Source organism: Pogona vitticeps, chromosome 2 (assembly GCF_051106095.1).
Source record: "Pogona vitticeps strain Pit_001003342236 chromosome 2, PviZW2.1, whole genome shotgun sequence".
Classification (NCBI taxonomy): Eukaryota; Metazoa; Chordata; class Lepidosauria; order Squamata; family Agamidae; genus Pogona; species Pogona vitticeps.
In genome coordinates, this window is record NC_135784.1 from 143,748,268 (window position 1) to 143,763,999 (window position 15,732).

Here is a 15,732-nt window from a genome sequence, read left to right on the forward strand (position 1 = left end):
GGAAGCACAGTCTGCAAAATTAACTTTGTCAAGCTCAGGTTAAAACAATGCGCGCGCACACACGCTCTATCGAACATTGCAGGATGGCTTTATTTACTTAAAGTCACGGGGAGATCCAGTTTTTATGTTTATCTTCAGCAACCAGGCCTGAAGGCAATATCTTCAATTGAAAAGCACGGGAGTTTGCCACCACCTCCCTCCGTTTCTAAGGAGGCCAACGACTACGAAGGCTTGGGGGAAAGGGCCGGCCGGTGGAGGGTGAGCCGCCCTTTCTTAAACTTACAGTATTGTCCAACCCTCCTCCTAACCCTTTTCTGACTCTGTCTCTTCTGCCCTCTTGTGGCGGCAGTGGGAATGTACATCAGTGCTAAGGTGATAGAGAAGGGAACAGGGTTCTACCGGGGTGGCTGGGGGGGGGGGGAGGTAGGGGACCTTGACCAGATCCCCTTCAAATCTGGCACAATCCTCACTCAGGCAGGTATATATGAACATGGAGAAATGTCTATGCATGTAGAGGAGGGCAGCAAGGATGATCAGGGGACTGGGAACCAAGTCCTATGGGGGAAAGAACTGGGCATGTTTAGCCTTAAGAAAAGAAGACTGAGGGGAGATACAACAGCACTTTTCAAATACAGTACATTTGAAAAGTTGTCACACAGAGGAGGGGCAGGATCTGTTCTCGATCATCCCAGAGTGCAGGACACACAACAATAGGCTCAAGTTACAGGAAACCAGATTTTGGTTGAATATTAGGCAAAACCTCTTAACTGTTAGAGCAGTACGACACTGGAACCAACCAACATAGGGAGTATAGTAGTGAGAGCTCCTATGGTGGAGAAAATTGGACGACCATCTGTCAGATCTGCTTTGATTTGGATTCCTGCCTTGACCAGGGGGTTGGACTTGATGGCCTTATAAGGCCCCTTTCCAACTCTATGATTCTATGTATATATCTGGTGTTTGAAGTTTAAATTTATGTCTTTGTGCCAGAGGTTGGACAAGTTATTTTGGGGACAACAAGTCCCAGGGGATTCTGGGAGTTGTAGTCCCAAAAGTTAACTTGGCCAAGCTTTGCTCTGCCCAGGACAGCATGGAGTTGATAGGTAAGTGAGCCTGGCGGATTGGCAGGACAGAGCCAGCCTTTCTCCCAGGCAGTGGTGTTTGGAGCCAATTGGGAGGCAGCCAGACAAAGCCGGCTGACAGAACAGGGCGTGAAAGGAGCTTTTCAGAGAGAGAAAAAGAAACCCAGGGAAACCCACCCGAAGGCAAATATTATGGGAGCAAAAGTGAGCAGGTGGGTGTGTGTGTGATGGCGGGAAGAGCGTCTGCAGACTTGAAAGTGTGGAATGGAGTGCCCTGTTTCTGGGACTGAGTGGCCGTGCTCCTTCCTCCCTTGAGACTCTTGGGCCCCCGTTCTTCCTTATCCTTTCCCCACTCCTCAGTTCTCTTGATGCTCTTCAGCGATTCTCGGCTCTCTGCTTTTCCAGAGACTGAATTCAGTCCCTGGAGTTCATCATTTAGATGTATGAACTCTATTTGTTTCCTTCTCATTCTGTCTGATGAAATGTTTGGGGAAATTTAAATACTGTACCATGTTTCTGGATTAACTGCAAAGTGTTGGTAGTGTTTCCAGGGTGTGATAGGCCAGATTATTTTAGCATTTTTCATGGGCATCCCAATATTGCAGAGTGGAATATTTCTCAGTTTTTCCTTAATGGTGCACATATTGAAAGCACTGAATGCATTGTTTTGTATGTATTCAGTAAAACAGGGAAGTTACTCCCCATATCCCTGAGATGAACCTTAAAAAAAATAGAGATGCCAGGAAGTGTGATGGGTGCAAGGTTGCAGCAACTCTGTGAGGTCCTGGGGAGCATGTGTGGCCCTGAGACTCTTCAAGTTACCCGGCCCATCTTGGCTTGGCTGGTCCTGGTCCTATTGGATAATACCAGTGCCATCATTGGTGAAGTGCTTAGAATTCCTCCCCCAGAAGAGAAAGCATTGTTGTTTTGGTTGCGCTACTGCTGTACTACTTAAGAGTAGGTGTATTTAAGGGACCCTTTAAAGTTGAAAAACACAAGCATCCCTTAGGCAGGGAAGCCCTGCCATTTACTGAATCTGTGTGTGTGTGTGTGTGTGTGTGCGTGTGCGTGCGTGCGTGCGTGTGCGCGCGCGCACACAATATATTGTTCTGGGTCCTCTGGAGAGAAGAACACTATATAAACAAACAAACGCACATTGCTTCTGATTTTAAAATTTGTCTGTGGCTTAGCAAAGTTTTCCTATTGTTGGATTTGCCCGAGAATCTGTGCCCCTGCCCCTTAAATGGGGACAAGAAGTCATACCGGAACTGCTAGGCCTAGGCCTATGTGTAGAAAGAGCTAAAGGAAATCTCCCTAAAGTAACCTGCCACCACTTGGTGCCCTTCAGGTCTGTTGGATCAGGTTGGCGAAGGCTGACATAAAGCAAGCTGCCTGTTTTGTTCCACTCCTCAGGACAAATGTTGCATAGTTTCTCTGGTATCACCAGTCTCTCTTCCTCCTCCTCTTCCTCCTCCTCCTCCTCCTCCTCCTCCTCTCTTTCTCTCTCTCTCACTGTCCATCTTCTCTAGGACTTCCTAAAAGGACTGCCCCCTCCCAGTGTTGTTGCTTAGGCAGAGCAGCAAAGGGTACCTACCTCCCCCCTTATACACACACACACACACACACACACACACACTCAGGTCAAGGCATATAATGATTTCACCAGCCATATTGTGTTGTCACATGAGGTAGTGAAAATTCAACAACAGCCAAGTAAATAACTAATAATTCCCCACCAGATCAGAGAGGTTTGTGTGATTTGCTATACCAAACCGACTTGGGGTGGGAGGATCTTAAAAGATTGCCCTGCAACACTGCTCTGGCCATAGGGAGAGCAGTGATTGGACTACTGCTCCCAGCATCCTCCAGGCAGTATGCCCCCAAAGTAACATTTCTAAGCTCTGGAACGTGTGCGACCACTCATTGATCAGTCCGTCTGACTCTCTGATGCTGTTACCTAATGATCCTAGTCTAGATCCATACTATCTGTTCCAGAAAATCAGTGTGGAGTCATTCAGCAAAGCTGGAGCCAACGGCAGAAGGAAGATCATCTTCCCTAGACGGAGGTGCCATCCAAGACCCCTATTGGCTTCAGAGATGAGTCCAAGGGGCCATTCTTCCTTGGTGATGGGTTGCAAGGCAGCCTCCAAGACACCAACACCTCCTGGACAGTGAGCTGGAAGGTCTTGCTGACAAAACAGTAGAGGAAAAAGTTAAGGGAAGTGTTGAGCATGGCTACCATGTTGGCGACATCGAGGGCCAGATGCACTCGCCAGTCTTGCTTGGCCGAGATCATGTAGAGGTGGTAGATCATGACGAATGTTCGTGGCGCCCAGAGGATAATGAAGACAGTGGTGATCGCCAATAGGATGGCCGTGGTTTTGCTGAGACGCCGGTTTGGGCCACCTGAGCGCTTGAGCTTGCAGATAATCACTGAATTGGTCACCAGGAAGATGCCGGAAGGTATGAAGTAGATGATAAAGCAGTGCAGCCACTTGAGTATCTTGTCCATGGTGGTGGGTGGGTACACATCATGCCAAGCATCCAGCCACCAGTAGAAAGGGACCCCAGTGGCCAGTGACACAGCAAACATGACACCGATGATCTTCTGGGTGCGCTCAGGGTAGGAGACAGCCCTGTACTGCAGTGGGTGACAAATTGCCACATAACGGTCCACAGTCAGGAGCACAGTCATCCAGATGGAGGCGTGGTTGGCTGCAAATTGCAACACATTGATGGTGTGGGCAAAAGCGCCCGGAACCTGGCGGTCCAAGATGGCTGACTGCAGGATGAAACCCGCAAAGACAACAAAGATCTGAGTTAGGATGTCGGAAGCTGTGAGGGCCAGGAGGTACCAGTAGGAGGATTTTTGGGTGCGGGCAGCCAGCCGGGAGAGTGCAATGGCAGTCAAAATGTTAACTGGAACAAGAAAGTGGGGAGAGAGAGAGAGAGAGAAAGAAGGTGATGAAGAGTTAGCGGAGACGGATTACAAATCTGGAGGCAGAAAGAACTGCAAACAAGACACCAAATCATTAATACCCTCCTTCCACACATAAAATTTGGTCAGATAAAAACCGAATTTTGTTTTTATTTTCACATATTAAAAAAAATTAAACTGAGCAGTGGTGGTAGCAATGATAATTAAAACTGAATTTATTTGTAAGAGAGCAGATATTGTGTGAGAGAGACCAGACTGGGACAGGAGAGGCCTAGGTTCAAAACTCTGTGCACCCTTGAGTGAGCACCTTGAGCCACTTCACGTCATCTTTCAGCTTAACCTGAAGGTGGTGAGGACTAAAAGTAGTTGGTGTAAGATTGTTGCTTCAGGACAGCCCAAGAACCGGTTAAGCAGAGGGGTGAATAAATGCAACATGTGGTTCATGACAGAACCAGCAGTGTAACATAATGTGTGTGATTGATTCTACCACGCCATCAGTGCAAAGGCAGACCCTCTCTGCTGTAGGGATGTTTTTATACCTCTGGGAGAAGAGCAGGCCATCTAGCTAGTGAGAAGGCCCAGCGGTGGGTCGATAACTCCGGGAGAGAGAGGTAGGCAACCTGAGCTACTATGCAACTGCATGCAAGATACGTAAAGATTTAATGGGTAACGATTTTAAGCTATAACTTTCCTTTATCTCTTCCTTTGTACTAGGGTTGTGATTGTCTTATACTGTAATTTCAATCTGTATTAGGTCCAACGTCTTTTGCTGGTCATGGACCATAAGGATAATTAAACGGAGTTATTGTGAAGATATATGGGGGCAGAGTACAAACAACTACATAAACCATTGGATACTCCTTGGGGAAAGGTATAATAGTTACGTAAACCCATGAGTCAAGGAAACAGATATATACATTCTGGAATATTCATAAATACGCAATAACATGGGAGTAATCACAAATAGAAATGGTAACAGGAGTGTGAGTTTTGGATAAAATAACAAGTAAATCCCAGGAACAGCGGTAGAGCGTCTCTGAATCCCCTATGGTGATCCAAAGCCAAAGTAAAATGGGGGAAATCCCGACAGCCTTCATCTTCAATGCCTTTCCATACAAGAGCAGTTCAGAACCTCTGAAGAAGGAAGACTCCCCCCTCCCCCGATACAGAATTTGACCTTTTACATTGAAATAAATTCTGGAAAGCACTGAAGATTTTAAGCGGTAAAAAGCTGGCCACTGAGGAAGACAACTTTAGTTGAAATGCTTTCTACACAATTTACAACTTGAATAGAGTCTTTAACAAAATGCTTGGCCTTTGTGCCCTTGAGCTGTGTGTTTTGTACAACATGCTCTTGCTACTTGATGTATGTTGAAGATTTACATATATAACCTTCTGTTTATGTAATATAAGTCTCTGAATTTACTTATCATTTTATACATTCACACATATATTGTTTATTATTTCTGTTTATGGGTATTCATTCTATTCTTCTAGTAATAAACATTTTAGCACTTATACAGTATATTTATTTCCTTGACTCTTGGGTTTATGTTGGCTGTTTTTGCGAATCAGGAGTAATTTTTTTTCCTGGAAAAATAGAGGAGAAGGGGGAAAAGTCAAAATCAAAGGAGAAATTGAGAAAAGAAAAGCAAAATAGTTAAAGGACAAAATCTTGACAAGATTCAAGCAGTGGGTTTTAATCCATGAAAGCTGACATTGAAACAAATCTGTTGGTCTTTCAGATGTTGTAGTACAATTGGACTCCCATATCCACAGGATCAGTATCTGCTGATTCCCCTACACAGTCTAAATTTTAAAAATATTAAAAGAATATATATATTTATATTTATATTTATATTTATTTATATTTATATTTGTATTTATATTTATTTATATATAAAGGTGAAGTTACCCGAATTGGTCACTAAAGGGAGCTGGAAACCATTCTTATAGCATTCTTTAAAGAAATATATTTCTACAATGTCTTTACCAGAACTGTACACTAGAGGGAGCTAGAGACCAAACTATGTACTGTATAGTGTTTGTTGTTAAAATAGCGTTCACAGTAATCCGTGTTTCTCAGCATCCCCTGTGGATACAAGAGTTCTACTGAATGTTTTCCTTTACTCCCATCCCCCCACTCTTGTTTTGACCATGTGTTGAAACAGACCCAAAAAAAGGCAATCTCTTTGGAAATGGCTGTGATGGAACAAAGACATTTAGGATACAAATGCTATATCTAAACAAATGACCCGAAAATGCAGGAAAATGTTTTCTTTAGCACTGTGGGGGATATAGTTTGCAGCTGCACGAATCAAAGGTGAAAGCAGATGGGCTCCCTAATAGACCATTCCATGTTGCATGTATGGTGGGGTCCACTTAGAAACTCCCTTTTCTCTTGTTTTTTTTAAAAAAGGAAATGGAAACAGATTAAGTTGATGAAACAGGGCTTTAGAGTAACAGATCTTTTACGGTTACGGTTATCAAAAGCAAAAGCTCTCAAGAGGTAGTGAAGATGCTCCTAATCCATTTCAGGGACCAGATCTTCTAAACTTAACAGGAAGCATTCTCTTGTAGCTGTTACCTGGTTTGGTAATCCTGATTTGAGCCTGGCTCTGAATGCCCCCCCTTTCCTTGTGCAGATCTGATTCCTTTCACTTCTCTTCTCTTTTAAATAAAGCAACGTTCCTCATGTCTCCCAGCACAGATCCCTAGAGTTCCACTTGTCAAAGGCCAAAAAGACCGGCTGGAGGGGCAACCGGAGTTCTTCCCCACATCTGCATGAGGTCATGGCGCCCTCTAGTGCTTGGCTCTGGAACTAATACGCTGAGTTACATAAGGCAGCTAAGCTACCTGTCCTGTCTTTCCTAATATGCTTTTATTTATCCCCCAACCCACCCCCAGTTTCTTTATATTATGTTCCTGTATTTTCAGATAATAAAGATTTTCCTGTAGTACCAAAAAAAACCCCCCACAAATTCTCTAAATTCACAGATGTTCCTTACACTGGGAGAAAAATTGTAGGGGTAAATAATAATACAGTACAATATAACACAATAAAATAAAGCCAAGAGTGCTCAACTATATTTTGTGTGGACCACATGCAGGCCTCCAGGATTTGAGGGCCCTTCCGCTGCCCCGACCGTTGTTTTAAAATGTAGTTTTAAAATTAGGCATCTGGGGAGCACACACTTTGTTTATGGAAGTCAGCTTCTCCTTGGTGTGTTCCCAAATCCCTTGTAAAGCAGAATTGGCTTTTCCAACTTCTGCTACTCTTATACCATTGATGGAAGCCCAACCTTCACAGGTTTGAGGTTGGTGAAATTGCTTCCCCTTCCCCGAAGGTGCTCCCACCCCTGATTTAAGCAGAGGCTGGAAAACCATTTCTCAAGAAAACTGTAGTTTCAAGCTGCCTTACTAGGGGTTTGATTAGCCATTTTAAAGGAGGGGCATATGGTCCCCGGGAGGCCCCTGGCACATTTGAAGGGGGCCACAGACTGGAAACACATCACTTTATGAAGTTTGTTATCTGACTTATACAATCCTGATTTGGCCTATATCTCTCTCATTTTATGTTTATGGCCATGGCCCTTCCTTTAAAAATAAGTTTGAGAATGGCTGTTCCATTTCAATGATTCTTTGATTTTACATTAATGCAGAATGAATGAATGAATGTCTTGATCACACGCAGTTCAGGAAGAATATTTTGTTGGAGGTGGCTTGAACAAATACTGAAAATATTTTGGTATTTAAATTACAGGGTTTTTTTTGCAAATTATAATTGTTTGAGGAAGAGATGTTTGTGTTATTTCTATGCAATATTCAATAACCTTCATTGTTTTGTTTAGCATAAAGGAAAAAAACAACATCCATACTCGACTGTAACATTGATAACTGTTGGACAGCTCAGTGGTTCAGGTCTCTGGCTGTGGAGCCAGAGGTTGGGAGTTCGATTCCCCCACTGTGCCTCCTTGAGAAGGGCTGGACTCGATGTTCTATAGTGACCCTTCCAGCTCTGCAGCTCTAAGATTATATTTGTGTTGATTTATATTGATTTGTGCTCTGACAGATATGATTCCCATTAAGGATTGATGCCTTTGAATTGTGGTGCTGGAGGAGGCTCTTGAGAATCCCCTGGACTGCAAGGAGAACAAACCTATCAGTTCTAAAGGAAATCAACCCTGAATGCTCACTTGAAGGACAGATCCTGAAGCTGAGGCTCCAGTACTTTGGCCATCTCATGAGAAGAAAAGAGTCCTTTGAAAAAACCTTGATGTTAGGAAGGTGTGATGGCAAGAGGAGAAGGGGACGACCGAGGATGAGATGGCTGGACAGTGTCTGCGAAGCAACCAACATGAACCTGACACAACTCCGGGAGGCAGTAGAAGACAGGAGGGCCTGGCGTGCTCTGGTCCATGGGGTCACGAAGAGTCGGACACGACTAAACGACTAAACACACACACAATACTGGGCAAAATCCTGTTGCATACCTATGTGGACACACACTTGAGGTTGCACCTGCAGTAGTTATGATAGTATGAAGGCAGAAGTGCTATCTACGGAGGACTTCCACTAGCACATTGAGCAATTGGTTGTACTGGGGACACATAATCAATTGCAAAATTGAATTGCACAATTCTTTATTGCCAAGTCTAATGCCTGGCACCTTTATGCCAGTGTAACTTTATGTTATGTTGGTATCAACAGGATTTGGCTCATCATGTATTTCTTGGTATTTCTAGACATATGTGGCAGCTGAGCAGTCTCCTATTTTCAGAGCAAAGGAGCATGTTGGCCCTGCGCCTACAACCCTAATTAACTCTGCCCACCATGTCCAACAGTCAGGAATATAGTTAAAACATCTGGAGGGCAACAAGTTGAAGGAATTCTCTATCAAGAGTTAACATCTGGAGGTAAGGTATAAAAGAATTCTGATTTTGAGATTAAGAAATAAATTAAGCCCATTTTATGCTCCAGTATATGAACAAAACCTTCAGAATTCACATATTTTAAAGATGTAATGCTTTCTTTTTGCTCCCCAGCTGATTTAATGAGTTTTAATTCTTCTTCAGAAGACTCAACTTCCTACATTTCTCATTATTATTTCCAGATACAGGGCCCCTTAGCCACAGGATTAGTATCCACTGATTCATTTATCCGCAGTCTGAAAATATTAAAAGAAAAATCTTAGAAATATATATTCTAATGGTGAAGTTACCTACTAGAGGGAGCCAGAGACCATACTATGTACAGTGGTACCTCGCTAGATGATGACCTCGCAAAATGAGGTTTTGCAATCGTATAGCAATTCGCAAAACAGTGATTCAAATGGGCGATTTCTGCTTGACGATGATTTGGTCCATGCTTTGCGGACTGTTTTTTCACAAGACGACGATTTTTACAGCTGATCGGCGGCTTCGCAAAATGGCTTCCCTATGTTTTTGGGACTGATGCTTCGCAGGACAGCCATTTTTACAGCTGATCGGCACTTCGCAAAATGGCTGTCCTATGAGCGATCTTCACAGAACAACGAAGATGTTTCCCCATTGGAACACATTCCAATGGGGAAACGGTTTTCGCATGATGATGATTTCACTAAACAGCAATTTTCACGGAACGAATTATCGTCATCATGCGGGGCACCACTGTATAGTGTTTTCTATAATCTGCCATTTTCAGCATCTGTGGAAGTGGGGCTTGGAACTGATCCCTGGAAGATACGGGGTTGCTACTTTATGTTTGTGAATAATTCCTATAAGCACACCCTTATGTCTTCTGCTGTTTCCATACTGGAGTGTCATTCTAGGTTCCACTTTTTTTGACACTATTTCCCCAAAGACAGAAATTTCTGAGTGGTGGTCCTGGGCTTTTGGAACCCATGCCTGCAACGCATGATGACCCCCCCCACCCCCCAAAAAAATCTTTGGGCACGAACCACCAGTTCAGCTGTTCATGCCAGTTTGGCACTTTGGGCACACAACTGCTCTGCGCGTGCCCTGGCTTCCCAGCTCTGCCTCCCCTGGTTGGCACCCACTCAGAGGCAGTGCCTGGAGGAGGCAGGGCCAGGAAGTCAGCTGCTGCCACCGAGCAGGTGCCCTCTGGAAGAGGGAGGGCTGGGAGGCCAGGGCGCCTGAGGAACAGCTGTGCAGCTAACGCTCCAAACTGGCAGGAAGTGCCAAACCGGTGGTTTGTGCCCACCACAAGACTTCTCTATTCTGCCAGGCATTTGTATGAATAACTGGCTTTTGTTTTATCTGCTGCTTGTTCCCCTCATCCTTGGGATGCCTATTGTTGTATTGTTTTACAAACTTTTCACTATACACCACCTCGGGTGGGCTTCTCCTGTAAGGAAGTTTATATGCAGCTTAAAACGTCTGATGAAGTGAACTGCCGTTCACAGAATCTTGATTTCAGCCCAATTAAAATATGTTCGTTTTTAGTCCCTTTCTTGTTTTAAAATAAATTGAGTATAGTAAAATAAATCACTGAGGTCATACGCCCCTACGATTGCCCCTCTTCCTTTTTCCTTGCTGGCCCCTCTGTGGAGAGGGTGTCCTTCTGAGCCTCTTCTTACCTGGCAGGCCCACGCCCAACAGGATGCAGTAGTAGATGATGGCTCCCACACCTGCAACGCATGGTGACCTTTCTTCCCCATGTGGGTCTTTGGTGTTTCTGGCCCATGTTGGGTCGGTCACGTTCATCTTCTCCCAGGACCTTCCAGCTGCAACAGGGAGCAAGGGGGCAAGGAAGCATGCGGTCAAGTGCCCAAGAGCATCATTGTCTATAATTTCGACCTACCCTCGACAAGTTGCACTTAATTTTTCCCTTCACTAAACATAGGGGCAAAAAATTGTGGCTCGGGAGAAGGGATCAATATCACATTTTTGTACCTGCTTCAGGCAATGATTGATGACATTCGAGATTGCTGTTCATCCCCCTCAACCCACCACCCTGTCTATTCTATATATTCTTACACTATACAGTAGCAGATCTCCCTGGTCAATAAAACATGCGCTGCTGGATGTGTGTATAAATAGGGCTTCTCTTGCCTTGCCAGCAGACTGCCCTGTTCAAAATGAGAGTGCTGGTGGAAGTGTGGATGGAAGGAAACTTTTTAAATTTTTCCCCATATAAGTTAAATTTCTCTTCCCCCTTCAAGGAGGAAACCCTCAGTTAAGCTGGGAGAGAATGATGTTTCAGCAAATCTTCTTCCTTTCCAGAGATAACAAGCAGCATCTAAATATGTAAAGCTAACTGACAATTATGACATCCGTCTTAAACAAAAACAAAATGCAGAATAAGGCGTCACCACCAGTGAGCCCCTGAAACTTTGTGGATAGTTTGCTAGACAGTCAGCAATGCGTCCAAGGGCACAAAACTGCCTACAAATCTCACCGGTCTCGGAACGGGCTGTGGCTCATGGAGCAGATGCACATGTAAGTGAGAGATCCACTTAGCTTAATCCTTGAAATGGAAACCAAACAGATCTTATGGGTGCCTGGAAGAATAGGTTTGAAGTGATCAAACTGAATGAAATCTAATTGTATCCTGTCTGCTTCTCCGTCTGGATGTCCAAAACTGATAGGCCAACTGTTAGGGACAATTTAGTTGTGAACCTCCTGCACTGACAGAGAGTGGACTAAATTAGAGCTTGGGAATTTTACTTTTTAAGCATGTCCATGACTAACACCTAGTCCAAACTCTGGATCAGATTACTTTTGAGGTTCCTTCTGTTTAGACTGATGAGATAATTCTAAATATCAAAAAACATAGAGCTAGAGAGAAACAATCTATGCTCAATTGCCCTTTATAAATCCTTCTCTGTGTTTGTTCCACCTTTTCCTACTTAATGGGAACCTCTTATCTACTCAAGCCATGGAAATGAGCATAAAAAGACCTTGCCTGAGTTTGTTCCACTGCCTCTCCCTCCCCTCCCCCTGCTGTCTTCATAGACAGTGTCACCCGGTCCACTTCGTGTTGCCTGCTCACCCGGAGGTCTTCCTTTCCCAACAGGTGAATCCTGCTGGCCTCTTACCTTGACGTGCCTGCTGCAGAAGTGTCTGTCCTCAGGTGCGCTCCCACATGAATTGTGTGGTGTGAACTACCACATGGCCTCTCCCTCTGTGCACCAAAGCCTGTTCTCGAGAGCCAGCCAGAGAACACGAATTGGCAGGGGGGATGATGTGTGAAATGGGCTGAGTGAGCTGCTAGACACCTGGAAAAAGGGAGGAGCTGTAGGTGTGGGCTTTTGAGGCAGTGAGACCGAGAGCCAGTGTGGAGAGAGTAGCTGGACTGGCTCAGCACAGCCAGAGATACCTGCCAGTCACACACCTAATCGTCGGCCCGCTTGCCCCACTCAGAAAACAGAGGTACTTTTCTGTGTCTTAACAATGATTTTTCCAGAATTTCCTAGGTTAAGACTAGAGTCATCAGAAGTGGTTTACTATTCCCTTCTTCTGGGGGTGTTTTGAGACCATGCAGCTTGCCCTACACAGGTTGGTTCTTCTCTGGGAAGGTGCTGCGCAACCATCATGTCTTAACACCCCAGTTCTACAAATAAAGGGGCACAGGTCGTGTATGCTCTCTCTGTCTCTCTGTCTCTCTGTCTGTCTCTGTCTGTCTGTCGCTCTCTCTCTCTCTCTCTCTCTCTCACACACACACACACACACACACACTTCCTCTCCATTTGCCTCTTCTTCAAAAGTGGCACATTTCTGCTTTGCCAGGGAAGCAGGGGTGATGCAGAAACTCCCTGCTTCTTGTATCCCTCACTGTTCACCACTAATTCACCGTTCATGCAATCTCCTAATAAAGAAACAAACAAAATTCTATTTTATGGGTTGTTGCTAATTACGTATATAGCTGCTAATTATGTAAGGCAAAACTGAGTCCTCCCACTGCTCTGCTGAGATATATCTAGATGGGAAAAGTAAAGGTTCATTTGGGGAAAGTGCTATCCTATCTCCTTTTCTTCTTTTCTCGAGGCTAAACATGCCCTGTTCTTTCGGTCTTTCCCCATAGGGGGTTTTCCCCCCAGTTCCCTGACCATCCTGGTTGCCCTTCTCTGTGGTGTCCAGAACAGCATATGGTACTCAAGATGAGGCCTAACCAGTGCTGAATAGAGGGGGACTAATAGATCAGGTTATGAGGAGAAGGCACTTCCGTTAATGCACAAGCTGCCCTCGGACACATGAGTTACTTCACAACAGGAATCTGCCCCAAGGTCCACGTCTGCCCTCATCATTTGTTTCAAATTAGTATGCCATTCTGTGTTTTCCCATGGAAAGAAACAAGCACTGATATGGATGCTAAAGTCAGTGACGCAGCCCAGGGGTTTGAAAATGGTGCCAATGCACGTTTTTAAAAACTTGCAGTGGAGCTTGTGTCATGGGCAGCAACTGAAGTTGGCACAAATTCCATCCATATCTCCTCACGCATGTAGTCATGGCCTTGGACTCATCGAGATTCAGGGAAAGTCGGTTCTAGCAGTGGGTACCTTATGGCCTTCCAGATATTGTTGGGCTAACTCCCATTGGCTGTAGCCAGAATTGCAAAGGTGGGGGGTGATGGGGGTTGTTGTCCAACAGTATCTGAAGGGCCACCTGTTACCGCTTACCACCCTTGTCCTAGCCAATCAACTGTGTCTGTCAGCCACTGTTGTACGTTCAATTGCTGGTGGGCTTCTTGAAGGCTTCAGCAGTTCAACCTTCTCAAGCTGCTTGACCACTGATTCTTGCCACTCATGAGAGGAAGGAGAGAGGGAGAGAATTTCCTCCGTCAAAGGAATGGAGAGGAACCACCAAGAGGGCCTTCTCTGATGGGGCCCAGCAGGAAAGTGACCCCTTTTATCTCAGAAAGCTCAGGGTGGGCCCTGCTTGCTTGATTTGTGGGACAACAGTGACGACTCCTTCCACCACCACCACCCCTTGCCATCCTCCTCAGGCAGTAGGAAAGGGGGGGTCTCCCCCACCAGAGGCACACAAACTGCCTGAGGCCCCGTGTTCTTTTTTCCTTCTCCCTCCTGCATAATCCCCTCCCCACCTCTCCCCTTCTAGGGCTGCAGAGGGGCAGCCTCCACAAGCTGTTGTTTTTCCATGCTGGCGGCCCTTAAATGAGCCGGCAGCAGATGGACTGTCTAGCAATTAACCTACAAATGGCAGGCGGTGCTGAGCACTGTTGCCACTAGTAATACAAGAATCCATATTTGCCCAGTTTGGTACACTCACTTAGCAGCTGATAGAGGCCCGTGAAGGGTCACGGAGTAGCCTCCCTTTACATCTAAAGAAGGCCAAGGGGGTATCTTTGCCTTTCCTCTCCGTCTTCCATCCCCTCTCTCTCTCTCACTTCAACCACAATCCCATTGGGAATGTTCAGCCACGGTCCAGAGGCTAAAAATCTGCCCCTCCCATCTTGCAGGCTTATCTTCCCCAGAGCACATTGGGATCTTTTGCAAAACCTGTAAGCTGTGCAAAAGAGGATACCTGCCCTGACATATGACCCTGAACACACCTGACCTTGGAGCGAAGCAGGATCCAAGGTGCTGAGGATCCATTTAGAGGACCGACCATTGAAGAATGGCAGCGATCTCAAGGTAGGGCTAGGGGAGAAAAAAAACCCACCTGAATTCCTAGAGAACTGTGGCTGTCTGTCAGAACTGATGGTGCTGGGTGGATGTTGTTGTTGTTGTTGTTTGTCATCAAGTCGCTTTCATCTTATGGCAGCCCTATGAATGAGGGATCTCCAAAAGGCCCTGTCCTCAACTGCCCTGCTCAGTTCATGCAGACTCAAGCCTGTGGGTTCCTTTAGGGAGTCAGTCCATCTCATCGTTGGCCTTCCGCTTTTCCTGCTGCCTTCCCCCTTTCCCATCATTATTGTCTTTTCTAGGGAATCCTGCCTTCTGACAATGTGCCCAAAGCAGGACAGCCTCAGCTGCAGGTGTGGGCTAGAAGTATTAAAAGCCTGAAGTTTTTCTATCTGCAGTTTTTCTAAACAGCAATAACAATTAAAAACAACAACAGAGATGAATAAATCAAGAGGGGAAAGAGGGAGCACATGACCTTCACAAATCTAAATGGCAACAACAGCAACAACAACAACATCATCATCATCATCATCATCATCATCATCATCATCATCATCATCATCATCATCATCATCATCATCATCATCATCATAATGCTATAAAAGGCCCATAAAGGGTGGATGAGAGGAATAGCTTTGCTAGTGTTCACCCCCTGTGACATTTCTGTGATCACTCTCTGTACAGCACTCACAACAGTGGTAGGTATGCTAGCCACTTAGAAAAATAGTTAAATTATTTCAGGAACAGGATTTCATGATTTTGAGTGCTGAGATCACAGACTAAAATGTGGTTTCTTTGCAATAAGAATCGCACTGGAAGAGTGGCCTCTGGGTCCACAGCTACACACAGGGCGGGGAGGGGGCGTGAGGGTGGGAGACTTGACAACTGGTGAGAAGTGCAGAGCCTGCTCTATTAAGAGCAGTGTACATCCTGGCAGAGTTGGGTTTTGGGGGGGGGGGAGCGGACTATAGTTCAGCAGATGCCTCAGCCAGCACGGCCAATAGGAATGCTGCTTGAGGGATTCTGGGAGCTGTAGTCCAAACAAGATCTCTAAGTCCTGATCCTGTGGCTCAGGACTGCAAGCAGCACCACTTGATTTAGGCCAGTGGTTCTCAAACGGGGGGTCT

The 15,732-nt window shown here is 45.4% G+C and overlaps 1 protein-coding gene across 1 annotated transcript; it reads right to left on the reverse strand.

The window, feature by feature from the left end:
• Positions 1 to 2,674: 2,674 nt before the first annotated feature.
• On the reverse strand, positions 2,675 to 11,834 carry GPR142 (G protein-coupled receptor 142). The gene is made up of 2 exons (XM_020813204.3): positions 10,598 to 11,834; positions 2,675 to 4,001 (listed from the first exon to the last, which is right to left on the reverse strand). The coding sequence occupies exons 1-2, from the start codon at positions 10,722 to 10,724 to the stop codon at positions 3,139 to 3,141; spliced, it is 990 nt and encodes a 329-aa protein (XP_020668863.3). The 5' UTR covers positions 10,725 to 11,834; the 3' UTR covers positions 2,675 to 3,138.
• Positions 11,835 to 15,732: the final 3,898 nt, after the last annotated feature.